The sequence below is a fragment of the Talaromyces amestolkiae genome (assembly GCF_001896365.1).
Source record: "Talaromyces amestolkiae strain CIB chromosome Unknown scaffold3.1, whole genome shotgun sequence".
Taxonomy (NCBI): Eukaryota; Fungi; Ascomycota; class Eurotiomycetes; order Eurotiales; family Trichocomaceae; genus Talaromyces; species Talaromyces amestolkiae.
In genome coordinates, this window is record NW_024468039.1 from 1,253,094 (window position 1) to 1,278,556 (window position 25,463).

Below are 25,463 nucleotides of genomic sequence, written 5' to 3' on the forward strand. Positions count from 1 at the left end.
GTCTTACCAGAGAGATATACTACGTATAAGTAGAAGTTTGCAAATCAAACCCAACAATCTTGAGCCAGAGCACGTACCGACTTGACTCATTAAATCTGTATATACCTAGGTATGTAGTCACGTAGTGTAATACGTGAAAGATACATACATAACCTGAAACAATGCATAGAAAACGTCTAGAAAAGCTGAGCAGATGGCGGCCACGAGGGAGGCACCACCAACTTTTGATCGACATGATTTGTACAGCAAGTTAGCGTTGATACGTTACATACACGCTGCAGGATGCAGCCCCAAATGTGCTTTTTTTTTTTTTTTTTTTTCGGGGGACAAAATGCAGAATAAAATACGGTGCTAAATTTGGCAGCGTCTTTGTATTTCAATCGATATCTGGGTAATGAACTATCCTGTGTCGATTGACCGAGTGTAAGTAAAAGAAGAGTTTATCGAAGTACATAGATATGGTACTTTCACATTGTTTTTAGACGGAGTACCGGTACGGTACTGTTCCGGTACCGGAACGGAAGATTACTTTCCGTATACCAAATCGCTCTTAGGGCTCGACTATGATCTGTCGGATGTTACTCTCATCCATGAAACCGACTCTGTGCAGCTGATGATGACCTGACATACGTAGTGAGCTTGCATACCTAGGTGGTTCAATTTCAAATCCGTTTATTACATACGAGGGCTCAGACGGTTGCATACATACATACGCACCTGCATACACAAATGTGCCCATTCTCTGTAAAGGTCTTGACCAGTTAGAAACTTAGCCTTATTTGCATTTCTTTCTTTTTGAAACGCCTTACTGCGCACTTCGGTAGTAATAGCGGGCATACCTAGCTAGATTCGACAATACGTACTCAGGACTTATTGGAAACGGAACTAATTAACCCGGGGGTTGAAGACTTATGAGTACAAGTTGGCTTTCCACAATTAGCGGGATATTTCCCACCACTTTGACTCTATACGAAGAACCAAGTAAATAAAATATATGGTTTGACTTTTTGTCAACATTGAGAGTGGTATTTCCCGGGGCACGAGAGTTTTGCTTTGACCGGCAGTCAGCATGATTTTCAGTCCTACGGACTAGAAAATATTCCGTCGGATTGGATCAACCCTCTCTAAATTTGGATTCTTGCATTCAGTCCACATACAGGCATACAAATTTAAAAACCCTGCACGCTACAATACCCAAGTCACTGGAAATGAGAGGATGTCGGGCAAGTTACGAATAAAACAAACGGACAAGCAATCTCTCTATCCCTGCATATGAAGACAGGCTGTGCAGATGGCTTCCCCAAACGCCTCTGGACAAAAAATGACTCGATGATTAGATGGATGTGTTCCCTACAGCCTACATGATCACTAGCGCACTGAGTCGCTGAGGACGTAGGTGCAGTAATGCCACTCGGTCAAGGGTACCAGGTCCGTTTCGACCCGATCTGCCCTCCCTAATGCAACAGATGATGTACGAGGGGAGACAGATATGTAATGCACTGTTGCTCGCGGGGTATACCGTCTAACTTGACCTTGACTAGCTTGCCTGACTGGGCTGGGTTGACGTGTTTAAACGTGTAATTTTCGTACTTGTTTAGAGTACTCCGTAACTCCCAACCGTTATGCTCGGTAATCTGACCACAACGCGCATTTCAGAGCCAAGAATAACCATACCAGGGTTTCCTTACGTACGGAAGGAATGGCGAGTGGGCTACGAATGTACGAGAAAGATCACTACCGCTACACTAACTGTACACTTGGGCCCCCTAAGTTGATGCTTAACCAACCACTTAATTACTGAACTAGGCAAGCTAAACATTTGAATGGATTGTATACGCTGATGGGGGTTTGGAACCCTACCCACTCTCCCCTCTTTCAAGCAAGCGAACGAGCAAGCTTCCCGGTAAGAACCTAATGCCATGAACATGGAAGCGATATGATGGATTTACTTCCGGAGTATTATCCGTGGAAAACACGCATTCACGGGGAATGAGAGCTGGTCATACCTTTATTCTCCACTTCTTCCATTCTATTTACAGCTGTACGGACAAAGAGATATTTCCGTGATTGGGGAATTTAGCGTGTGACCTATTCATATATGATGAAAGGATCCGGTTTCTCTACGGTCTTCTGATTGTTTCTCTCTTCTCTTATTTTTGCAGTGATAAGATCTTCTTTCTCTATATCAACCTACAAATCGCACACATTGACCGCATGAATCTGTATGTTCTAGGCGTAGAACTAGCAAGCACGCGAGACGGACATTTGTTGAGATGTCGACCACCGCGCTTAACGAGAATGAGCTTTCTGTCTCGAGACCCCGTGACAGGAAAAAACGAGATAGATGCTCTCGTCCAACGACGCCAGTGGAAAGACGCAGAGAGCATTCTTCTACGAATTCTGGCAGATGCAGATGCAGAGGCAGCAGATCAGGTCTCGCCATCGAACAGAAGAACGACGCCATTTGACGATAGCCCTGAGGTGCAGAAGAACAAGCTGATGCTGGCACACATATTCCGTCAGATTGGAAGACCCCAGGATGCTGAAAGTATAGACAGACAAGTCCTTGAGACTCGCCAGCGTTTGCTTGGACCAGATGCTCAGGATACGTTGCTGGTTATGTATCACCTGGCAACTGATATTAAGCTACAGCCCGAACGACTACTGGAGGGACTGGCTATCGAAGAAAGTGTTCTTGAAGCCGCCGCTCAGATCTACTGGCCAGATGAGTTTGAGGATAGTCCTACCAGAAACAGCAGCGGAAGTGTTGCTGCAGGTCCCTCGAAATCCGGCATCGAGCATTCTCCAGCTATGGACATCCTGCTTCGCACGTGCCATGTAGCCGATACATTCTTCATGCAGAATCTGCCGGCACAAGCTGCTAGGCTACACGAGAGAGTGCTACGCTTATCCACCACCGCTCTTGGACCAGGTCATCCGTACACGATCGCGGTCATGGATAGCACTGGTCGAGACTACGTCTCTCAAGGCCGTCTACCGGAAGCAGTGCGCCTACTGCAAGATGCCGCGGAGGCTGGCAGGGTGCATTTGGGATCTCGAGATCCCACGMCCCGCCGCTGCATTGTCCATCTGGCCGAAGCACACGGCCGCATGACCGCCGAAGGGGACGGGAAAGTACCCGACGCTAAGACGATAGCTATTCTAGAACAGGCAATTGAGATACTTGAAGAAAGTATCGGCTCTGATGAAACCGATACTATTTCGCTCAAATACTATCTAGCTGTTGCATATGCGAGACTAGATGGCCGGTTCAGAGAGTCGGAGGCCCTACAGAACCAGGTTCTGGATTGGTGCCGTCGCCAATTGGGCGATCGGACCGTGACGGCGAATCTGATGGTACGTAATTTGGTTTTGATATATCGTCAGCTCGGCAGAATGGACAAGGCGCGCGAAATTGAAAATGAATTTGGACGCATTCGGCGGTCAATATCATGATGAAACAGCGTCGCGGCTTTTTCCTTATCGGGTAATCAACAACCTGGACTTCTCGGACTGTTTGCTGGGTCAACTGTCTCAGGCTTCGACAGGGTTTTCGTTGGTCGAGTGTGAGCAATTGAATCTGTTGAAGCTGAAAAGGATCCCCGACGAAATGCCTCCTGATAGCATTGGGTTTCTTGATCCTGTATGCTGTCTGGGTAAAAATCCTTCGCCGCGGACCTGCGGCGTCAGATTCGGCCGCGGTTCTCCATCTCCTACTCAAAGGCCCGGTGAATTTCGAGGATTGCTTTACACTAACGAACATTTGCCTGCTTCTTCACGATAAGAGACAATCTTACGACAAAAGAAGAAATGAGCTGAACAGCGGAGGAAAAACGATTCCTGAGATGAAAGCAACGGAGAGCAAATCCCGCTCGGATGGGAAGAGTCCATCCGGACTCCGAGTTTGCCGAGACCTTACAAGGGCGTAACCTAGGAACGGAGTATCATTGTTTGGGTGAAGTACTACTGAATCCTGGTTTTTTGAGAATCTGTCAATTCCTACTGCAATTGTGATATCCACCTTTTCGAAGCAAATGAAAGCATGTGTTTGGTCCCGACAGTGTGGTAAATTACTTGTGGCGTTGATTGCCAATATGTTTTCCATACATTCAGTAACCTGGTTAGTGTATTGGTAAATTTCTAAAGAGGTAATATTTGACGGATTAATCAATTAAGGTACATAAGCAATGCAGCCCTAGGCTGTGGGAAACTCCGGTGCCCTACTTTAGTTCGTACTGAGGCTACGGATCCTTCCGTGTGTAGGAATCCTTCGAATGGCGTAATCATTTTTGAAGTATAGTCAGCGAGTGATTATTTAAAGATGTTTTCCCTTAGTGCGATAATTGAGTATCCGACGAGATCAACATGTAAGGTCACAAGCTGGCCGTTACAGACTGGAACAGAATCGGGACCGGAGACTTGCATCAGCCTATTAGCAATGCAATCAGCCCCAATCACTAGTAACCTTGGCGTATTGTATTTATGGACGATTTTACGTACAAATACGCATGAATCCAATTAACATTGTTGATTAGGAAGTGACTAAATACTTAGTTTGCTATCAAGTAGTCCAATTCATGCAATTTCGTAGACAAAATGATTGTACCAAAAATTACTTGTTTAGGAAATCCGGGGACGGCTCGATTAGGGCAGTTAGGGCAAGCTTACACGCCTTTATTTGTATATCACCTCATGCCGGGCGTTTTCTTGTTGAGAGTCACATTACAAATGTTGCTTTCAATCGATCTTGATCTCAACCCATGAGCGATTCCGCCTTCGTTAGGTGTACCTCGCACAACCACATAATCCTACGGCGACCATCTCTGGCTCTCAACAAAATGCCTACTGTCACCTAACTTATAAATAGACCAACTGGGGTAAGTTAGCTCTAATATCGGACTCTGTAAGTCAACTCACCCCGCTCATTCCTTTGTTTCTTCTTCTTGCATTCAGTGATGTTGGGCCCCGCACTTGTTCTTATCTTACCTAGGTCATGTCCCTTTACAGAGACTCGCATTTTGATACCAGTGCTCGACTTTGAGGTCGCATAAAATACAGCCAATTGAATCCGATACTACCCAGAAGCTACAGGTCAGTTTTTTTCTCTGCTTGTGGATTGCCTGTGCTAGGTATGAGGGAATGCTCTTGTTATGAAACTCGGGAATTCAGCTCTGCTCGTCAACGGAGAAATAAAGCCCTAACACCAGTTGACGACGCCACAATAAGACTCAAGATTTTCCCCAATTTTTTAAGCCAGAAGTTCCTTCATAAAATATCACTGATAAAATTAAAATAATACTCGAGGATGCTATACCTACTTTGTCAGTCATTCATGCTAACCTATTTCTCTGGCAAAGGATATATTGTGTGGTGTAGCTCCGCGTTATACCTTAGATAGCGACGAACTAAGTTCGTATAGTAGCTCGCATCAGCTCTGGCCACTTGACTGACCAATTGCCCAAAACGTAATGGTTATAACTCATCAACAAGCTAAGATTCTGTTGTTAATGGTGTAGAAAATGATCTATAACGAGTAGTTAAGCTAAATAATACGGTAAGCGTCTCGTTTCACTGCTAGAGGTACATTACGCGCCGTTCGTATTTGAAATTCTTTCCCGGGGAAATTGGGTAAACAATACTCGTTTTGACGTACTGCATACGTACGGGCTTTGACCTACATGGTATTAATATATCGAGACACCGACGGCTTTGGGGGCCAAATCCAGACGAAAGGATTGGTTGATGTCACCCAGTCAGATAGATCCGATGGCGATAAATCTGGATTTGACCTTAAACTTTAAAAAGATAAGACCCCTACAACGATCTTCTCTACCGTTATAGGTAGCGACATGATAGTATTCGAAGGTATTTGCTCTTTATAAGTTAGGCCATAAGCCCGTATGGTTGTATAGAAATGCATACGGGCACTGATTACAATTGATACAATATATGACTGGTCAGATGTCAAACTGACACCTTAATAACAAGCTGAAAAGTCACTGGTACATATGCATGTCAGCAAACTAACATGACCGGAAGACGTACTAGGAACTCCGGGTCTGGAAAGACAACACTTCGACCATCAAGCCAGCATTGACCACCCAAAACAAGATAAATGATATACTTGGCCAAATAAGTTCCAGATACGGTACACCAATGATGTGTAATTCGACCAATGACCGAGGACACCGGTTGATTGGTCTTGTATAAAGATAGCTGATTCGGTGTCCGAACAGTTGCCTAGCAAACTCGACATATCACGAGAATATTCTAATTATTTTTGTAGTTAGTGTTTCTTTTTCGCGTGTGGTCAGCCAAAAGGTTGAGAATTCATGTTATACTTGACTATATACTTCAGGTGCTAATTAAAAAAAATCAAAGCATTCATTGTTATCGATAGAGTATCATCAGATATTGTCTGTCTTGGGACGCGTATTAAAATTCAAGTACTACTGCTCTCGGTGGCAGACCTATAAGGAACTAAAATATTGATAAAATCCACCGTATATAAATTTTTCTCGTTTTACGCTTATGCTTATCATCGTATAATGCTTCTCCAAAGACTCGATATTTATCTGACTACGTGGTCTTACAATGAAGCGTCCAGTGTCGATCCAGCAATCAATGTGTAGAAAATTCGAGGGCGCAATGCTATTTGCCAAAAAAGATACCATTATTTTTCATCGGCAAGACTTGAGGTACACTTTGGATAGTGCATGCGTCGTATGCTGGACAAGAGCCGCTATCTTCCTAGTCACTGAAGTCAGTGACAGTATATCTAGTAAATTATTTTTTCACTATAAACCTGTCAGTCTGAACATCGCCACTGTGGAACACTGATTGTGGCACCATCGTCGAGATATCGTGATCAATGAAGGAGTGAATGAACCAGATGTAAGTGTCACTGCCTTGATGTCATGTGGAAAACTGTAGATCGCTGAACTCACTCGTTGAGGCAATGGCTTTGGAACCAAAACATTCACTAAGCTGGTGATCTCAAATTCCCTCACCGCCGAGCATTTTTTGGATCCCTTTTGTCGAACAGTCCACAGTCGATGAGAAATGTTATTGACTTGTGGTCGTATCGAGAACTTCCCCTCATGTGATAATTGAGGCCATGATTGAGTCAGAGTTATATCTAGGCTGTATGCCATGAAGATGAGCCGAGAACATAAATTCTCTGAGACTGGACCATATAGTCTTTGAAAGGAGTCTCGGGGCGTTTTATGCTTTGAATTCCATGTTAGGTGCAATCTTCGCCTCGCTGATAGGATCTTACGGGGCTTTCGTCGGGAAACGTCTTCGTCTAAAATCTTGCCATATCGGAGGTCCGACCTGACCATATTGAACGACTAACTTATCTATGATTTAAAGTCCGGGCTATTACGAATTTTATTAGCTAGCTGTGAACAATCAGAAGGATTCGATCTGCGAGTCTTCCAGCATTGTTAAATTATATCAACAAAGCTCCACCACAACCACTTTAATCAGCCACGACAACTGCGCTTTGAATAAAAAGTCCATCAACCGCAACCTTGACCAAGAAACTCGCTACACTAGCAATACCTACGCTATCGGTCAAGCTCATTCCATCGCCCTTACTGCCCAGCGTCCTTACTTCCCGCTTCGTCTTAGTCGGCTTCGGATCGTCAAATTCTAGCCTCACCGCTCTCACGAGCGTCCAATCCATCTTCGTTTCCCGGATCTCCTTGTCTATGAGGCCGTGGTCCTCGAGCGCGTATTTGACATTGGTCCACGACATGAATGCCTTACTCAACAACGGCAGTCTAGCCCATGAATCTCCTACGCCTGCTGTCGACATAATCACCACTCGATGAATGCCAGCCTGCTCTAGAACCTCGCAGACATTGGCGCATGAATCGGCTAGAAAACGAGGAGGCGAAACCTGAGCTGCGAAAGGGCTGTCAGACTTGCGAACTGTGTTCAAGGTGATGATCGCCGCGGAAGGTAATAGAGAAGGGGTCGCGTAAAGAGCGCTCTGTATGTCGGATTTCGATAGCACAGAGCCAATGACGATATTGAGGCCAGGACGAGGGCCGAGGCTGCTAGAGGTACGCACGAGGGCTACCGCTGTATGACCCTGTGAGAGCAGTTCAGATACAACATGCTGGCCAGTTCGTCCACTGGCACCGAGTAGGAGGAAGTGCATGGCTGTTGACGATGGGCGATGCCGTCAAGTATTCATCTGCTTGTGAGCTTCTGAAGAGAGGAAGAGACATTGTTACAAAAGTGTGATGGGGTTGCGCATCGCTTTATGAGTTTGACCAGGCATCAGGATAGACGACCATGGATGATGAGTGAGTCCTATTTAGAGACAAAAACAGCTTCTGATTGGTCCGTTCGGTCTGCGTACTGGAAATGGAAGTCGACCCACTCGTTTTTTTTCTGTAATATGAATAATTGAACCACACTAGACCAAGTCTTTCCCCGAGGGTATTGCTGGCGTCCATTGGCTGTGAAAAGGTAGAGCCTAGAGGCGAGGCTGAAAAAGACCCCCACTTGCTAGGATATCAATGCACATTTCTCTCAGATTTACGTACTTTCCCCTACCAGTCACTTAAGCTAGCGTATACTCTTTTGGGTGACTCCCAGAATACGAATTTCCTACGTGTCGACTTGGCGCTGGAGCCAGGGTATAGAGCGTGAAATTTGAGGTTGATCCTGAGAAGCTGTGTAGGTGGATATTTGTAAAAGGGTTGTCAAGTTTCTGTAAAATATATGCAAGTTTCAGTCCATCATTCCATCTTATATCTATAAGCGCTGACTCTTTCGCCAACATTATTGGCTAGAGCTTGCAATCGGTCATTCTCAGTCTGAAGTTCGGCATGAATACTTGGTGAAAAGTTCAGTGCCCCCAAGAGAACAAGCTTCAGTATAGAATGAAAAATGCGTAAGAAAGAGACTGAGATCGGCTCAGATTTCAAAGGCTGAAGCTCCGCCTGAACGATTTCAAGATTGATGAGCCACGATTCCAAAGCATTTAGCAGAGCTGCTTTCTCGGATAATAGTTGAAGAGCTGTTCCCTCAGCTCCAATTCGCGACACTCTGTCGAGGAAATCAAGCGTTAACACAGAGATCCTTCTGAGCTCTGTCCGCATATCGGGCACAATAGTGCGAGGATCGTGAATTCCAGCAGATTGTTGATGAGACAGTGTTCCACTTGCCTCGGCTACTGCTGATGGGTCTGTGAATTTACATGGCGCAGCAAACATCTTGACGATAAAGACATCCAGGAGAGGTAATTGATCATGATTAGCTGGCACCAACTTGTTCGGGGCAACAAAACTTGGTCTCACCCGGTATTCATGCATGATTTTGAGTCCTAGAATGATATGCTGGGCCATCGCACCAAAGTTCTTCCGTACTTGCTCAATGCTGATGAAGATCTGGCAGCAAAGTAATGCCGACTTCAAACCACGTGAATTTGGGAAGGATAAGTTAGAAGCAAGACTCCCCAAAGCTGTAGTGTATTGCTGGACACCATGGTGATAGCTCGGGGTTTGCTGACCGTCTCCGAACCTCTCAACATCTTCTCGAAGAGTTCTTAGAGACAAAAGTGCGTGTCTTATAAGCGGATCAGTCAAGCTGGCTCGAAGGACTTGCCGGGCTTCTTCTTCACAGTCTATTTTTACATCGAACATGGTTTTGACTGAGAAGTGGCGACTGAGGATCTTGATATCCTGAGCTGTTACTTCAATGAAGGCGGGCTGCAAACAAGAGTCTGATGTCCTACTGTCAACGTAGGCGTTGTTGATGGGTTGACTGGCGAAAGCTCGAAAGGGGGATTCGTAACCGTCGCAAGTACGACCAGTGCTGACACATTTCCGGCAGAATGGCTTATTCTCGTCGCACTTGACCCAAGTTAGTGAGATACGGTGACCATTGAGAGTTGCCGGCATAGAAAGAAATGGTAGTAAAGGAAAACAGGGTATTCATAAGTAAATGCAGTCGGCTACCTTGATTTTCCTAGTCCTATTTCAGATTAACAACCAGATCTCATATTGCATACCGGCCTGTGCATGGTGAACTGACCTACAGGTAAGGCAACCACTTTTCACCTTAGTTCTACTTTTCACGGTCCATTTGTGGACGGAGGCGCTTTGTGCCATATTTTATTATTGGATAGAGCAGACGCCCTTGGGCATTTCAGTAGCCGGTGAGAAAATATCTTCTTTGAGAACACTTATTACAGAATAAAATTATCTCCGGCTGTCATCCGGAGAGCCCATCAGCTTCGTACTGGTTGCTTGGGTGGGTTGGACTCTCCACGCTTGATATTTGACTCGATAATCAAATTTCTGCAATTAGAAGAGGATCCGAAGAGGCAAATCAAAGAATGCAGGAAGGAGAAGGAGAAGGAAGAGTTAAGCTGTGTCAAGCAGGAGGTTAAAAGATACTTGAATGGTGGAGACATCGAAGCTAACTAGATCAGGTAGCAGGAGCGAACCCACCAATCATATGACTCTCTAATATAACTATGGCATATACGAGTACGGGGAAGAGTTTTGTCTTATTCTAATTCTTAGACGAAAGCCAGGCATTCAGGCTCGGTGGAATGTCCTAGATCGATACATTAAGTTTATATATTGAGTGACTGCCTCCATGCCCCTCAAAATGGAGTATTCGCACTATGTCGAGACTCGCACACAACTCAGGATTCCCATCGAAACTATTGTACAGCTCTAAAATGCCAGCTTTTATTCTACATGGCGCTCGCGGCTCAACAAACACTGATCGAGTCCGTCTAACTCTTGCCGAAGGCGGCTTTACGGATTACGAGCTCGTGTTTCTCAACCTTCAAAGAGGAGAGCAGAAAGTGAGTGACCAGTTTCCCTACAAAGTGATGCGGCTTTCCCTTGGAAGCTGTGAATTATTCTTGAATCAATCGTAAAGATTTTACTCATTGTGATATCCTTGCCGCAACATCAGTTCTCGTGGGAGCTAATGCTGTCGAGTCCAGTCCGAAGAACACATGAAACATCATCCATGGGGCAAAGTACCCGTGTTGACCTTCCCCGATGGTTTCGCCCTCCACGAGAGTCGCGCAATCTGCAAATATCTCGCAAGAAAGTACTCATTTCCTCTTCTACCTCCAGACTCCGACGTCGAAGCTGCGGCACTGTTCGACCAGGCGCAGTGCGCAGAAATGTCCTACTTTTCAGAGCCTGCAGGTAAAATCGCCTTTGAGACATTCGTGAAAAAATTTATTGGACTGTCTCCGGATGAAGTCATTGTCTCAGATGCACTGCGTTCGCTCGAGATGTTTTTCGATGTTGCGGAACGTCTCTTGCTCGAAAGAAAATACATGGCTGGAAACGACTTTACTCTCGTGGACATCTACTACATTCCGATGATACAGAGGCTTTTTGTGTGCGGATATGGGGATATCGTCCTTAGTCGCAAAGCCGTGAATGCTTGGTGGAAGCGCTGCGTGAACCGCCCAGCCATACAGACGATGTTGACCACTGACAAGGAAGCTGCAATTGCTGCTAGTCGATAGGATGACGTGTTGGGAATAGCTTCATATTTGGCGAACCGTTTCGATTGCTACGAGAAAAGGCTTGTCTCTTCCGAATATGGTTTATTTAGCGAGATCACGCGTCAGGGGGAAGGGGGTGCTTGCCCTTATATATGGGCATCGCCCTCGATAGATAGTCTTGATAACCAATTCTCAATACTATTTGATATCATATTATTGACCGCTCACCCCAGGCCTGCTGGATAGGCCTTACGCTTATCGTTTCTTTGTGCCTTGAAGGTGCTAAACCAAAATGTGTCCAATTAGACTCATACGTTCATAATAAGTGATGAGAGCCACATAATGAGCGGACTTGTCAGCGAAACTGTACGTCATGAAAAGAATAGAAATTTAAACCTCATGATAGGAGCTCGAGGCCTCCTGATTTTTGTGTCTTTCAATGCCGAGGTGCGATTCAAGATCTTCGGTTTTGTGTATTTCTGGATTTTATATTATTAAGCAAGCGGAGTTAGTGGAGATTGGAGGAGGAACGGTATATGAACACTTCCCAATGAACCTACTCTCTTCCGATATCATCGATTTCAAGTGCTGTTACTTCACTGATGAAAATGGCCCCTCAAAAGATCCTCGTTATTGGAGCCGGTGAATTGGGTTTCCAGGTGCTCCATGCCTTGGCAGCCCATCCAAGCAAMCCCGCCACAATTGCGGTGCTGCTACGTCCCGGCAGTATCAACAGTACTTCAAGACAAAAGCAAGAACAGAACAACACCTTACGCAAGATAGGTGTGCAGCTCATCCCGGGTGACATTGTCGAGAATTCGGAAGAAATACTGTCATCGATCTTTGCTTCTTACGACACTGTAATCGGTTGCAGTGGCTTTGTTTCTAGCAAAGCTATCCAGACCAAGCTGGCGCGCGCAGTAATCGCAGCAGAAACACCACGCTATATTCCGTGGCAGTTTGGCGTGGACTATGACGCTATCGGGCGTGGCTCACCACAAGATCTCTTCGACGAGCAGCTGGATGTGCGCGATCTGCTGCGGGCACCGGGGCAGACTAAGACTCGCTGGACAATTATTTCCACGGGCATGTTTACAAGCTTCCTTTTTGAACCCTCCTTTGGCATTGTGGACCAGGAAAATGGTGTTATCAATGCTTTGGGAAGCTTAGAAAACCGTGTCACCGTCACCACACCAGAAGATATCGGAGTTTTGACGGCAGAAATCGTGATGAGAGACTTGTTCGACAATCAGCCAATTTTCATTGGTGGCGATACAGTCAGTTATGAGCGTCTAGCACAATTGATTGAAGCCAAAACTGGAAAGCCTTTCAAAAGAAATGTTCTTGAAGTTGAGAACGTGCTAGCTGCTCTATCAAAGGATCCAGATAACGGACTGCTCAAATATCAGGCTGTTTTTGGTCAAGGTCGCGGTGTGGCGTGGGATTTGGCTTCAACCTGGAACAAGCGGCTTGGAATACATACGGAGTCAGTAGAGGAGTGGCTGACCAAGAACTGGGCCTAATACAATTGTCCAGTGGGAAGTTTTCAATGCAATATGACAGTCATTAACCCATCAGACCATCCACAGTCAAGCCTGATCATCATTATGCATTATACTGATCTAGAAGCCTTATATATAAATAGTGACCTCTGGAGTCCTCGATCACCTTGTAGTCTCAATTGAGTTTTACTGAGTTCTACCCGTGAATCACCTTGGCAGTCAGTTCATGTTTAGATAGACGAGAGAAACGAGCAGTTTTTAGGTTCGACTCAATAGCATTAATAACAGCCACTATATCCATGTGTAACAAAAATGCTTAGCTCGCTGACAATTATCAATTTGAGATGTCCAATATTGAGTCAAATATAAAGTCCTTGATCCATCGTTTCCTTCGTAAGCTCAGTTGCATTGTTTATTAGCCCCTTGCAAGGCACTTAATTCGCTTGAACAATACAATCTTCTCCATCCATCACTAACTCATAGCAACAGCAGCCAAAACTCTGACTGACCGTTGTTTCGATGTCCTATACGAATTTAAACGTACTTAACAACGACCTCAGAAGAGCTAGGAATAGTCACGGAGGTCAAGACCTGGCCATTCTGCTCGAGGTCAATAATGTCGGCACCGGTAGTACCAACAGAGTTTCCATTCGACAAACCAGCAGAAGCCGAAGTGAAAGTAACGGTGCCAAAGTTGTCAAGAGTGACGAGGCTGCTACCTTCCTCATAGTCCTCAACAATCCATTCGGCGTTCTGGCCACCAAGCTTTGCAGAGGAGCTGGGGGCAGTGAGCTTCTTGCTCACGGTTTGACCCTTGGTAACGTTTTCAATGACAGCGGTTCCGGCAGTGGAAGAGCTAGAGACAACAGAGACGGCAATCACGTCACCGGCGCTGATAGAAATGCCAGAGAAATCGTAGGCGTAGTCGGGATACCACTCGTACCAAGCATCGTAGGAAACGGCGCCGCTGGCGGTAACACTGAAGTCAATACCGGTCTGGAGAATAGCATTGCTGTAGGTGTCGCCATCAATACCGACCCAGGCAGATGAAGATCCAGCCTTGCCGTTAACAGCCTTGGGGGTGGGGACGGTGAATCGAGCAGAGACGGAGGTGAAGGTGGCTCCGGCGGGGGGAGAGGTCAAGACAGCTCCAGACCAGTTGGAGGAGTAGTCGACGTTGGTGGTATTGGTGGCTTCACCGGTGAGCTCATTGTTGAGCGTGCCAGAGCCAGGTCGGCGAGGGTTGCTGAGACGGCTGCGTCCAACGGCGCGTGCCTCGGTGCGGGCAGCGAGACCATGGCCCGAGGGAGCAGCCAAAGCGCCAGCGGCGAAGAAGGCAATGATAGTTGCTGAGAACTTCATATTGAAATTAGGTTTACAGAAAGTTTCTGTTGGTTGTCTTGAGCTAGTAGAGGACTGAGAAGTGAGTTGCGATGTGATGATTGATAAGGAGTTTGGGGGGAATTCCAAGCACTTTATATAGTTTTTCTGAACCTATCGTCTCTCCTAGGTTACATCTGTATTTTGAATCTTTCTTCCAGCCCAAACAAGTTGAGTGAATATGGCGCTAAAGGCGTCCCAGAATTCATCTAGTCGTTAGCAAGAGGTCAAAGTCGTTATCTTGATTGTCTATCATCTCATACCCCTTGTAGCATCATTAGCGCTATGACTAGTATCTAGCTCGATAGCCTCGACATGTTTATGGTGTTTCTGAACATCGAGGCACCAGTTGACATTATGGATGATTGCGCCAAAATGATAGCAAATATGGTCATCTCATTTCGCTGTCACCAAAGGCCTGGACTACATGTCTACGCAACTACTTGCAGACGCACTGTGTTTCCCATCATAGCACGCCAATCATCGGGCGCGAACAGAGCCAAGAGGTTTCATCTGATTTGTAGCACATGACAATTTCGACTTCGACGGTCCTTGAGAACACGCCATTCATGCGGTTCCTGGCCTTAGTTGCTTGTTATGTCAGTGCATATTTCGAAGCGCTCACTACCGATATAGACTAAGGCTTGCGAATTGGAACATTGAGTTTGTACCATAGCGTTTGCATATAGCGACATGATAAAGCGACGGACCTGCCTAAATGGGGTAAAGAGCTTAATAATATGATGGCTAATAACAGAGGCACACTGGCTCTTAAAAACGAGCAGAATGTACTTGGCAGTGTTGGCACGGTTGGCACTATTATGCTTAACAATAGCCTAATTTTCCTTCTCTCCACAGCGGGCACCTGTCTGACCACTCTCGTGGTGTCTAAGGGAGTTGAAGGTTCGGAATCTTTAGTCTGTGGCACCCACCAGATGCTGATCATTTTGCATTAGTTTTTTTCCACCTCAGTCACCTGCCTAATTTGATGATGATCCAAAAGCCCGAGAACCTTACTCAATGATAGAATTTCCCTGCAGGATAGAAGCACTTTACTAGAAGTTTCCATAACGACAGAGTCATCAACTATTTTGTGATTTCTAACCTGGTTCCCGAGCGAGCACGTCGTACTAGCCTTGCCCTTAAACCTGCAGAACTATAGCAACAGCAAGCACGACATAGTTACCACATCAGGAAAGTCTCAGCCTCGATCAACTTCGTATAGGGTTGCAAATGGCCGGATCAGTGGAATTACTGGCAGAGATAACTTCAAAGGTACCTAGACTCGCCCGGATCAATGAAACGTCGTAGCTCCGCCAAGGTCTTTTGATGCTACCTGCCTATGTACATTGTTGAGATGTTTAATCGAGCGATCGTCGTATAATTACCAGTTCTGATTCCGCCACACGTTAAAGTCTCGATTATCCTGTTTTATGCATGTATACATCTAGTACTAGAAAGTCCTAGCTCGGAGAGAAGGCGACAGAGGTGCTTAAAATTCAGAAGAAACTTCCGATGCAACGTGGGCGCCAGCCATGTTCGACTAGCCGCGGTTCAGGACAGATGGATCTCGCCTTAAGACCAACTACGAAAAGGCAGATTACAACATACAAGCGTTGAATGACAGTGTCTTCTTATAATAGGTTTATATGCAAGAATGTGCAGATATGCTAGTTAACGTCTTTATAATTAATATCTATCATATCATCAGAAAGAGGTTGTATTACGATGATTTGGCGACATACGACGAAGCATTTTTGGGCAGTTGGCTCGAAGATGCTCCCAATCACGTTATGCGAGATGAAGAAGGTCTGATATTCCGCGATCTGCCGGGATGTAGGCGATGACGAGTTCGAAATTGTCATTATTCCCACCTCATGGATTTCATACTCGAGGCATCGGAGCACTTCCATATGAGGAAACGGTCTATAGTAAATGCAACATTTATACAAATACACGAAATGGACCTATACAAAACATACACGCTAAACAGACATATTCATGGCAATGGCTTTGTGAGGGTCGTAGCCCTTGACCACAAACTCCTCTGCCTTCCAACCATCTATACTCGCGCCCTTTTCACGTGTGATTTCCAGCTCCGGGAATGGTCGCGGCTCGCGCTCTAATTGCACCTTGAGAGCATCGACATGGTCAAGATAGACGTGTGCGTCTCCCATGACATGCGTAAGACTGCCGGGGACAAGATCACAAACATGAGCCAGCATGTGCGTAAGTAGCGCATAACTGGCGATATTGAACGGCACCCCCAGACCCATATCGCAGGATCGTTGATATAATTGACAATGAAGATGACCTTTTGGTTTGTTCTCGGAGGTACCATCGGCGAGTCCCTGTCCGGGAAACGAGACATAAAACTGCGCAAACATATGACAAGGCGGCAGGACCATCAACTTCAAGTCCTTCGGATTCCACGCCGTAAGAATCATCCGACGATCGTAGGGATTAGTGCGCAATTTGTGTATAATATCGGCAATCTGGTCAACGCCCTCTCCTGTATAATCGGCTTTTGCATCTTTATATTCCGCGCCGAAATGGCGCCATTGGAACCCGTAAACGGGGCCCAGGTCGCCGACTTCACGGTGAGTCAAACCCAAATTGTCGAGGAATTCACGGGACCCATTGCCGTCCCAGATTTTTACGCCGACTTCATTGAGCGCGATGGACGATGTGTTACCCTCGATGAACCAGAGGAGTTCGGCGATGACGGCGCGGAGAAAGACTCGTTTTGTTGTGAGCAGAGGTAAGATCGGTCGTCCGTTATCGTTAAGAGAGAACTTGAATGGTCGTGGCGCGAAGATGGATAGTGTTCCTGTGCCTGTTCTGATCTTGGTCAGTTGTTTCCTTGCTGTGAGTTGGGTGGACAACCCACCGATCTGGTCGTCGCTCGCCCTGATCGAAGATCTCGCGAATAAGATCGAGGTACTGGATTTCCTCGTGTGGTACAGTCATTTTTAATAGAACCCAATGCAGCGCTTGATAGAAAGAGTCTGCTGTGTTTGTGGTCTGGAAGCCGAAGTAGGATAAATTGAAGTGTTGAGTGACGCGACAAACGGAAGACGCGTCGCGCGATGGTGGGGTAATTAAGCCCAAAAACTATCAACAACTACTGGACCCTGAAAACAAGTCGATTTGCGTACACATTTTTAACTACATTTGCAATATTTTCTACACCTACTTCATACAGTTCAGTATTTGGCCTGATCGTCCGCATGCGCCGCGGTTTTGTTGTTGATTGGCGCGAACAGCCAGGCTCTCTCGATCTTGCGGTTGACGTGATAAATCTCCAGAGGGTCCATATTCCTCGTATTGACGCCGAATTCAGCTGCAGTGCCGTCTGGGTTCTTCAATTCGAACGGCCACCAGTAGCATCTATGTTCAGGTAAGTATAATTAGCATGAGCTGACCACAATCAGACACCTTATCGAGACTTACACGCATCCGCAAGTCGCACAGGAATCGAACGACTTCTCCTTGTCCCCCCACACGTACTTGGAGAGTTTGGCGCCTTCTTTAATGTCGAATTTGACTTCATCCACTTTGTAGTACCCCCAAGCCGCTGCATAGCGCCGACAGATTGTACATTGGCATTCATTGATTTCCTCCGGGTGACGAGGCACGATAACGGTGATGGCGCCGCAATGGCAGGTGGATTTGAGAGGTTTGTCCGCCATTTGAGGATTCTTGAAATGTTAGAGTACACAAAAGGTAGGTTATTTGATTCCGAAGGTAAGCTCTGATCTGATGCCCCTGGAAATATCTCGACTTTATCTTACCTCTCCAACGCTAGTGGTAGGCAGCAATGCGGCTTGCTGAGATAATGCTGCTTTGAGCCACTTAACCCCGATTTTACACGTGACTATATTCAATATCACGTGCTATATTAACCCTTATGTCACTTGATATCCCCAGCCCTACAAAGCCCTAAGTCGATCAGCGCAGCTGACCTCGTAACGCAATCCCATCTCTTGATGGCAACATGATTTACACCTAAAATAAGCAAAAATGTTCTGTTTAACGCCCACATCATTGGAGCAACATTCACCCCCTCCAACGACAGACATGTCTCTCTGCATACAAACTTCGCTCACCCGGCCCAAAAGCACGCAATCCGTCCCTGAACACCAGCAGAAGAAATGCTTATTGGCTGCACAACCCCATGAGTCCATACTGCCAAGTCTGGTATAATTAATATTTTGACACTGCGCGGAGATCCTCAAAATAAAATGATATAAGCTGAACAATTCTGCTAGAGTCAAGAGACAGAAGAGGGGGTTTAGCTGCTTGGCTTTTTCAGAATTTGAAGTATTTAAGAGCGAGCCTAATATGGCGTCTCGAGTATCATTACTATGGCGGTGGTTCAGAAGTACCAAGCGTGACTCTGTATATGAGATAGCACCGCTCTTGGAGACGCCGGACTCAGATTCAATAGTAGAAAACTCCCTAATCATCATGGCCGGCAAATCTGATCCACCACCCAAATACGACACATTCGTATCCAGCGCCACGGAATCCGAAGATGGGCATACCACTTTCTCCGAGCGAAAGAATCCATTCCAAGACCCAGAAGTTGCCGAACACTGGCGGCTTACATATGAAAAGTCGCAGTATGAGTGTCGGCATGTGTATGATCCGAGTCTGACGTGGTCAGAGGAAGAGGAGAAGCGGTTGATTCGCAAGTTGGATTGGAGGATTTGTCTGTGGGCTGTACGTATAACATCAAATGATAAGTTGAATCGAAAGTTGACTGATTGAGTAAGTGTGTCATGTTTTTCGGACTACAAGTTGATCGAAACAACCTCCAACAAGCGGTCTCTGGCACCTTTCTAAAGGACCTAAAATTGAATACGAACGGTAACATGCAGCTTTCTCCCAGATTAAAAATCAACGACTAATTATTGATATAGACTACAACTGGGGCAACATAACCTTCCGCGTCAGCTTCCTTTGCGCCGAACTCCCGTCCCAACTCATCTCCAAAAAGATTGGGCCGGACCGCTGGATTCCGATTCAGATCACCCTGTGGTCTGTTGTTGCTATTTCGCAGTGCGCTATACATAGTCGGGAAACCTTTCTTGTCACAAGGTCGTTGCTTGGGCTTCTTGAGGTATTCTCTTTCTTTTGTCTATGATATGTGAGGATGCGGTGCTGATATGGATGAAGGGAGGGTTTATTCCGGATATAGTTCTCTGGTTATCGTATTTCTATACCTCAAAGGAGCTACCGATTCGTCTTAGGCAAGCTCAACCCCACGCCCAAAAGACGATAGCCCAACTAACAGTCTGTGATAGCTTCTTCTGGGCCACCCTCTCCTTAACAGGAATCGTAACCTCCCTCCTCGCCTTCGCCATCTTCCACCTCGACGGAGTCCACGGCTGGGCCGGCTGGCGCTGGCTGTTCCTCATCGAGGGTATAATTACCCTCTCTGTTGGCCTCGGCTCATTCTTCATGATGCCCGCCTCCGCTGTCCAGACCAAATCCTGGTTCCGCCCCAACGGGTGGTTCAACGACCGCGAAGTCTCCATCGTGGTAAACCGTGTACTACGGGATGATCCCTCAAAGGGTGATATGCATAACCGTCAAGCCATCACTCCCCGAAGGCTCTGGAATGCGGTTACAGATTACCATCTCTGGCCGATTTATATCATCGGGTTTTTGGCGTATATTCCGCAATCGCCCCCGAGTACGTATCTGACTTTGACGCTCAGGTCGGTTGGATTTAGTACATTTACGACGAATCTGTTGGTGATTCCGTCGAGTGTGTTTCATATTGTCACGTTGTTGTTGCTTACGAGGCTGTCGGAGTGGGTTGATGAGAGGTCTTTGGTGGCGATGTTGCAGCCTCTGTGGAGTTTGCCGTGTATCGTTGCGTTGAGGTTTTGGCCTGGTGTTATTGACAATGCGTGGGGGACGTATGCTCTGGTTACTGTGCTGTTGAGCTATCCCTATTGCCATGGTAAGCCCATCTAACTTTTCCATATGACCGAGTCACTGACTCGATATAGCAATCGTCGTAGGCTGGATATCTCGCAACTCCAACAACGTCGGCACTCGCTCCGTTTCAGCTGCCTTATACAATGTCAGTTTTGATTGCTTCTCCCTATTATTGACACATACTAACACATGACGTAGATGTCCGTCCAAGTAGGCGACGTAGCAGCATTCTTCATCTACCGCGAAGACGACAAACCCAAATACCACCGCGGAAACACCAACTTACTAATTATCAATCTCGTCGTGATTCTGGTCTTTATCTCCACAAAGGTTTACTACGTGTATGTGAATCGGCGCAGAGATAGGGTCTGGAAGGTGATGTCGGAAGAGGAGAGGACGAGATACATAAAGGATACGAAATTGCAGGGGAGTAAGAGGTTGGATTTTAGATTTGCGCATTAGTTCTCATCGCTTACCATGGGAATTATGTACCTACATAGACACTCATTAGAATGCTCGCTTAGGGAGAGTCCATCAAGCACTTACTGAGGGCTCGTGGGAGCGTTTGGGATAGAGCTGATAACATTGAAAGATATAACTTTTATTTATACACAATCCACTCAATCGCTATATATTCCCAATCGAGCCCGGGATTACTAATTCTCTATTGTACAAGTTCCTTTCCAATCCTACCTAGGTACAATGTGGTAGATAATAGTCTAACAATCAGGCTCAGCGTCGCTTCCGCCACCTTCACCTCCTTCATCCATGGCATCTGCAGTGAGATTACCCTGATCTGCCGATTCATCCTTCTTTGGGTAATTGATCACTTTCCATCCCGCTGGCGCTGAGGCGTCTTTTACGTATTCCGACATGGCGAACTGGATAACTAGTTAGATGTGATTCTTATAGGGATATGCAAGTGAAAGACTCACGTAATGGTCATTCTTTTTCATGGTGACTACCCATGGCACATTGTCAAATGTGACCGCTCGGAGACGAAAGTATGTGTTATCGGGAATCTTTTTAACTTCTTCGACAAAGCTGTCAAGGTCATGGGTTTGAACGCCGTTGACTGCGGTAATAAAATTCGTAGGCGATAATCCGTATTGATATGCCGGTGAACCGCGGCTCTGCTCAAATTAGTCAAATGATCTGGACAAAAGAAAAAGAGAGGACGTACCCTTGCACTGATATATATCTCGCTATGAAGCTTGGAAATCTGCTGACGCACAGCATGGTGCGGCTTCTGCAACACAGCTCCACAAAACACCACTGCTCGGTCCGTCTCAAGATCTTCTGTCGGCACCGTATGCACCTTGACATGCATTTCCTGGCCGTTCCGAACGATCAATGCGTCAAGTACTTCGTTATCGTACATGATGTCAAACTCTGACACTCGGGTAATGAGCTTGTCATTAAGAGTGAGAATGATGTCTCCCTCTTTAAGAGCATCCGCCTTATGCGTGAATTTTGGAGGTGGGCTGTCTAGTTTTCTAACCATGAACAGCTGATGTCTGGATGGGTTGGCTTCTGCCACTTTATTGATCCATTCCTCCGACACGCCCATGATGCGTGCTTGGCTCATCTGAATGACATAGCTTTCCATGTTCAGAATCCGTAGCTTAGGGATTTCGTCTTGTTGGATCTTGCTGATTATGGGGAGTATAGACGGTGTTGCCAGGCCAAGATGGTATTCAACGTCCTTGTGTGAGTTTCCTGTTCGCTCACCAAGATAATTCAGCCAAAGGGCTTGCACTACGCCGTCTTCACGGAGTAAAACGCCAGTCGTGCATTGGCTACTGAGCCCCGTGTCTACTGTAATGGCATCAAGATTGATAGCTCGATAGCGTGGAGCCGAGGCGTTGGCAGGTATGGCGACCGTTGTGATATCAGTCACGGTCGTCTTGGCAACGACAATACGGAGGTTCTGGTTGAATCCGACAAAGATCGTATCTTGACCTTGCTTGATGTTCTCTGTACTCAATTGCGCACTTCGGACAGGTGCCTGAACAAGACTTGGGTCATATTGCACAATAGTGTAGTTTTGCAAGGGGTGCATAAAGATGACTTTTCCAGTGACAATGATTGAATCCGCTACAGTAATGTTGATGTCGCACAGATTATACGGAACGATAGCTCGCGACACAACAACCAGTCCCTTCTCCGCATCGATGACCAAACCATATCCGGTCTTTTTAGCTTGAGGAAAGCCATCCAACTTCAAGGGCATGGTGCATGACACGCGGACAAAGCTGCGCACAATCTCAGCGGCTGCAGTCTGGCTGATTCCATCTAATTGGATAAAGTCTGCTTTCATCGGGACTGGGGGTTCAGCAGGTAGCGGACCGGCAATATCAGAAAAGTCCCATAGACCAGTCTCGTCGTTACGGACCGCAAGAGACATCTTTGGATGCCAGTGACGGTCAAGGTAGATGATGCTAGTCCCTCGAGTGTGGAGATCCCGAATATGTCGGTAGGAGATGACGATTTTCGAGCGATCTGGAATTGTCTTCATCACTTCGATAAACTCTTGTAAATTTGGTGTCGGCCGCTTGTCCACAGAATCGATGATCCAGCCGGATAAAGTGTTCTCAATCTTGAATGAGCCTGCTGCCTCGCAGACATATACACCACGACAGGCGATAGCATACAGGCGAGCCTGCTGGTAAGATAGATCGTGGAATGTGCCACCAGCGACACTGACGAAGCGATCCGGCGTAATTGCATGCAAGTCGCCAACAGTGCATTCTACCTCAAGGTCTTCACCACCGCGTTGAATCAATAGCCGAATAGACTGGTCGACATTCGAGTCCAAAATATCATCAAGTCGCACGAATTGAGTGAGTAACTCTCCATTCACTTTCAGCAGAACATCTCCTTCTTGAAGCTTTCCATCAGCGGGGCCTTCTGGGAGAACAATCTCCGCCACCAACATTCCGGTCTCTTTGGGTGCGGATTTTCGGACATAGGCTTCCCATTCGGGAGTCAAGCCGAGGCGTCGACATTCGTCAAAAGGCTTGATCATCCATTGTGTTTGGATAGTTCCACGTGTAACCGGTTTGCCGTCTTGTATACACTGCAACGCTCGTAGTGGACGGCCCAGTGGTAAAAAGTAGTCTGTAGCAGCACCATCCGCACGGCCACCCGCCTGGAGTGCAACAACGTGACCAGCCACGTTGACGACAGGACTACCAGAACTTCCGCCGCTAGCAGCAGCGGCAGCCTGGATGTAGTTTGTATTGAAATCGCTGTATCCTTCACCGTACTCCGGCGCGTTTCGGTCTAGTCGGCTGATGACACCTGACAGAATACTAAGTTTCTCTCCAGCATCGTTACCGACGACTCTGATTTCAACGCCCACTTGTGCTCCGTCAGGGTTCAATTTTAGCTCCGTCATGTCCATGTACTTGATAGCCTTGGGATCGAATTTGAGAATACCGAAATCATGGACAGGATCTCGATAAACGGGACGAACATCGCACTGCAGAGTATTAGTTTGGTGCCATTCACCTCAAGGTCTGCTACTCACCTCTTCATGATTGTCAAAAATACAATACCCCCAAAAGGGGCCCGCGCAAACCACATGCCTATTCGTGAGGATATAGCCCCTCTGCGCATCAACCACAAAGCCGGTAGCCTGACTGCACATCGAAAGATCCGTATCAAACGAGCACGTTTGACAAAAGTGAATCGACACAACACTCTTCACCACTGACTCAATAGTCGCCTGCCACTCGGGCGAATCTGCCTGAGCTGCGCCCATTGCGACGATAGGTGTGATATCCTCGCCATTTTCGACGTCGTATACGGTGCCATTTGCGGGTGTCTCGTCGCCGGGAGTGAGGACGGTAGATTCGGGTTTGAGATGTTTCGCTGGTCTGTCGGATGCTGAGACTGGGCTGTGTTTGCGCTTGGGGCGAGCTTCGCCGTTCATTTTGGAGGATGTATCGGGTGCTTTATCGGGAGGAGATGATGTACTGTAAAATTTGGGAAATTGTAGGTGTCTCCAACTCTCCGAGATGAGTAACTTGTGAGTCAGGGATTGCGCGGATATTGATGGTCTATAAGACGAGAACCGAGCAAGCTTCCAGGGCGGTAAGAAATCTATGCACGACCAAAATTGAGCTTTTGGAGGAGTACAACCGAGCTTGTGACTCGCGCAACGCACAAAAGATGTGGATGTAAAACGGGGTTTTGTCGATTTCGAAGCTCTGATGGGTGGCGTTCGTACAGCTGCAGCAGTCGAGGAGCTAAAGGTCAACGCAGAAGAAGCAGAAGAAAGAATGCCCGTCGCCGTCCCGAGCGTCGTCCTGAATGAGACGGGGGACATCCACAATCAATACAGCAACCACTAAGAGTCCCGTTCGATTGAAAATCAACGGAACGGATCAATTTGCCTTCTTGTCTAAAATTGCGGAGGAGGGTGAGACTAGAGCGGCGCGTGAGCGATGTAGTCAGGGTCAGCAGAGCCACCATCGCGAGCTAGTGCACGGCAAAATTTGTGATGGATGATCTCCCGCCTTGGATCTGCCATGCTGATTGGATGAACAGGCACTCATCTCTACACCAACTCCTAGCTTGAGATACTTAAGAAAGAGAATGAAACTAGATAGGTAAATGAGGAATAAATAATATTGTAGAACGTGACTCGCTGATCTGCGCTAATTTGTAGAAAGGTAGAGACTCGCACCACTCCTACGTGGTGAGAGAATAAAATTGAATAGATTGCAGGTTTAAATATTCACATGATACACTATACTCTTCCGGGCGACAGCCCCGTCAGTCAGAGATGGTACACTGTACGAAAAGCAAGGAAGCGTAACCTGCCCTTAAATGGCTAGCGGAAGCATAATTATGTCCCGCTCTGTATGTGCAACATGCAGGCCCATTTTCCAATATGCCAATACTGCGCAACGTCTTGTAATGAAGACAAGATGAAAGGCGTCTCTTTCCCAAGACGATGTTATTGATGGACGTTGACGTCCAACCAGAGGGGAGCCTTACCAGACTCTGGAGTCGTAATACCTTCAAGTCTTGTGGACTCAGAATCGAATACGACCGGCTGCAGTTAAGGTATAGCGCGCAAAGCGCGCTGCATGTGTAGCAAGCGATGGGTGACCTTAAAG

At 46.6% G+C, this 25,463-nt stretch overlaps 9 protein-coding genes across 9 annotated transcripts; 4 read left to right on the plus strand and 5 right to left on the minus strand.

The window, feature by feature from the left end:
- Positions 1-2,298: 2,298 nt before the first annotated feature.
- BHQ10_002458 (uncharacterized protein) lies at positions 2,299-3,456 on the plus strand (the record flags this gene model as incomplete). Its single annotated transcript, XM_040874606.1, has 1 exon — positions 2,299-3,456. One exon carries the CDS (start codon positions 2,299-2,301, stop codon positions 3,454-3,456), a length of 1,158 nt encoding a protein of 385 aa, XP_040730963.1.
- A 4,027-nt stretch (positions 3,457-7,483) lies between these two features.
- On the minus strand, positions 7,484-8,170 carry BHQ10_002459 (uncharacterized protein; the record flags this gene model as incomplete). Its single annotated transcript, XM_040874607.1, has 1 exon — positions 7,484-8,170. One exon carries the CDS (start codon positions 8,168-8,170, stop codon positions 7,484-7,486), a length of 687 nt encoding a protein of 228 aa, XP_040730964.1.
- A 2,538-nt stretch (positions 8,171-10,708) lies between these two features.
- BHQ10_002460 (uncharacterized protein) lies at positions 10,709-11,521 on the plus strand (the record flags this gene model as incomplete). The annotated part of the gene is made up of 2 exons (XM_040874609.1): positions 10,709-10,837; positions 10,982-11,521. 2 exons carry the CDS (start codon positions 10,709-10,711, stop codon positions 11,519-11,521), a joined length of 669 nt encoding a protein of 222 aa, XP_040730965.1.
- Positions 11,522-12,108: 587 nt separating this feature from the next.
- Positions 12,109-13,023, plus strand: BHQ10_002461 (uncharacterized protein; the record flags this gene model as incomplete). The annotated part of the gene is made up of 1 exon (XM_040874610.1): positions 12,109-13,023. One exon carries the CDS (start codon positions 12,109-12,111, stop codon positions 13,021-13,023), a length of 915 nt encoding a protein of 304 aa, XP_040730966.1.
- Positions 13,024-13,536: 513 nt separating this feature from the next.
- BHQ10_002462 (uncharacterized protein) lies at positions 13,537-14,364 on the minus strand (the record flags this gene model as incomplete). Its single annotated transcript, XM_040874611.1, has 1 exon — positions 13,537-14,364. The coding sequence occupies one exon, from the start codon at positions 14,362-14,364 to the stop codon at positions 13,537-13,539; it is 828 nt and encodes a 275-aa protein (XP_040730967.1).
- Positions 14,365-16,367: 2,003 nt separating this feature from the next.
- BHQ10_002463 (uncharacterized protein) lies at positions 16,368-17,352 on the minus strand (the record flags this gene model as incomplete). The annotated part of the gene is made up of 2 exons (XM_040874612.1): positions 16,368-17,223; positions 17,273-17,352. 2 exons carry the CDS (start codon positions 17,350-17,352, stop codon positions 16,368-16,370), a joined length of 936 nt encoding a protein of 311 aa, XP_040730968.1.
- Positions 17,353-17,588: 236 nt separating this feature from the next.
- BHQ10_002464 (uncharacterized protein) lies at positions 17,589-18,074 on the minus strand (the record flags this gene model as incomplete). The annotated part of the gene is made up of 2 exons (XM_040874613.1): positions 17,589-17,772; positions 17,836-18,074. 2 exons carry the CDS (start codon positions 18,072-18,074, stop codon positions 17,589-17,591), a joined length of 423 nt encoding a protein of 140 aa, XP_040730969.1.
- Positions 18,075-18,852: 778 nt separating this feature from the next.
- On the plus strand, positions 18,853-20,796 carry BHQ10_002465 (uncharacterized protein; the record flags this gene model as incomplete). Its single annotated transcript, XM_040874614.1, has 6 exons — positions 18,853-19,107; positions 19,161-19,254; positions 19,308-19,425; positions 19,692-20,356; positions 20,406-20,479; positions 20,533-20,796. The coding sequence occupies 6 exons, from the start codon at positions 18,853-18,855 to the stop codon at positions 20,794-20,796; spliced, it is 1,470 nt and encodes a 489-aa protein (XP_040730970.1).
- Positions 20,797-21,053: 257 nt separating this feature from the next.
- BHQ10_002466 (uncharacterized protein) lies at positions 21,054-24,271 on the minus strand (the record flags this gene model as incomplete). The annotated part of the gene is made up of 4 exons (XM_040874615.1): positions 21,054-21,215; positions 21,270-21,467; positions 21,518-23,818; positions 23,867-24,271. 4 exons carry the CDS (start codon positions 24,269-24,271, stop codon positions 21,054-21,056), a joined length of 3,066 nt encoding a protein of 1,021 aa, XP_040730971.1.
- Between the last annotated feature and the right edge of the window lie 1,192 nt (positions 24,272-25,463).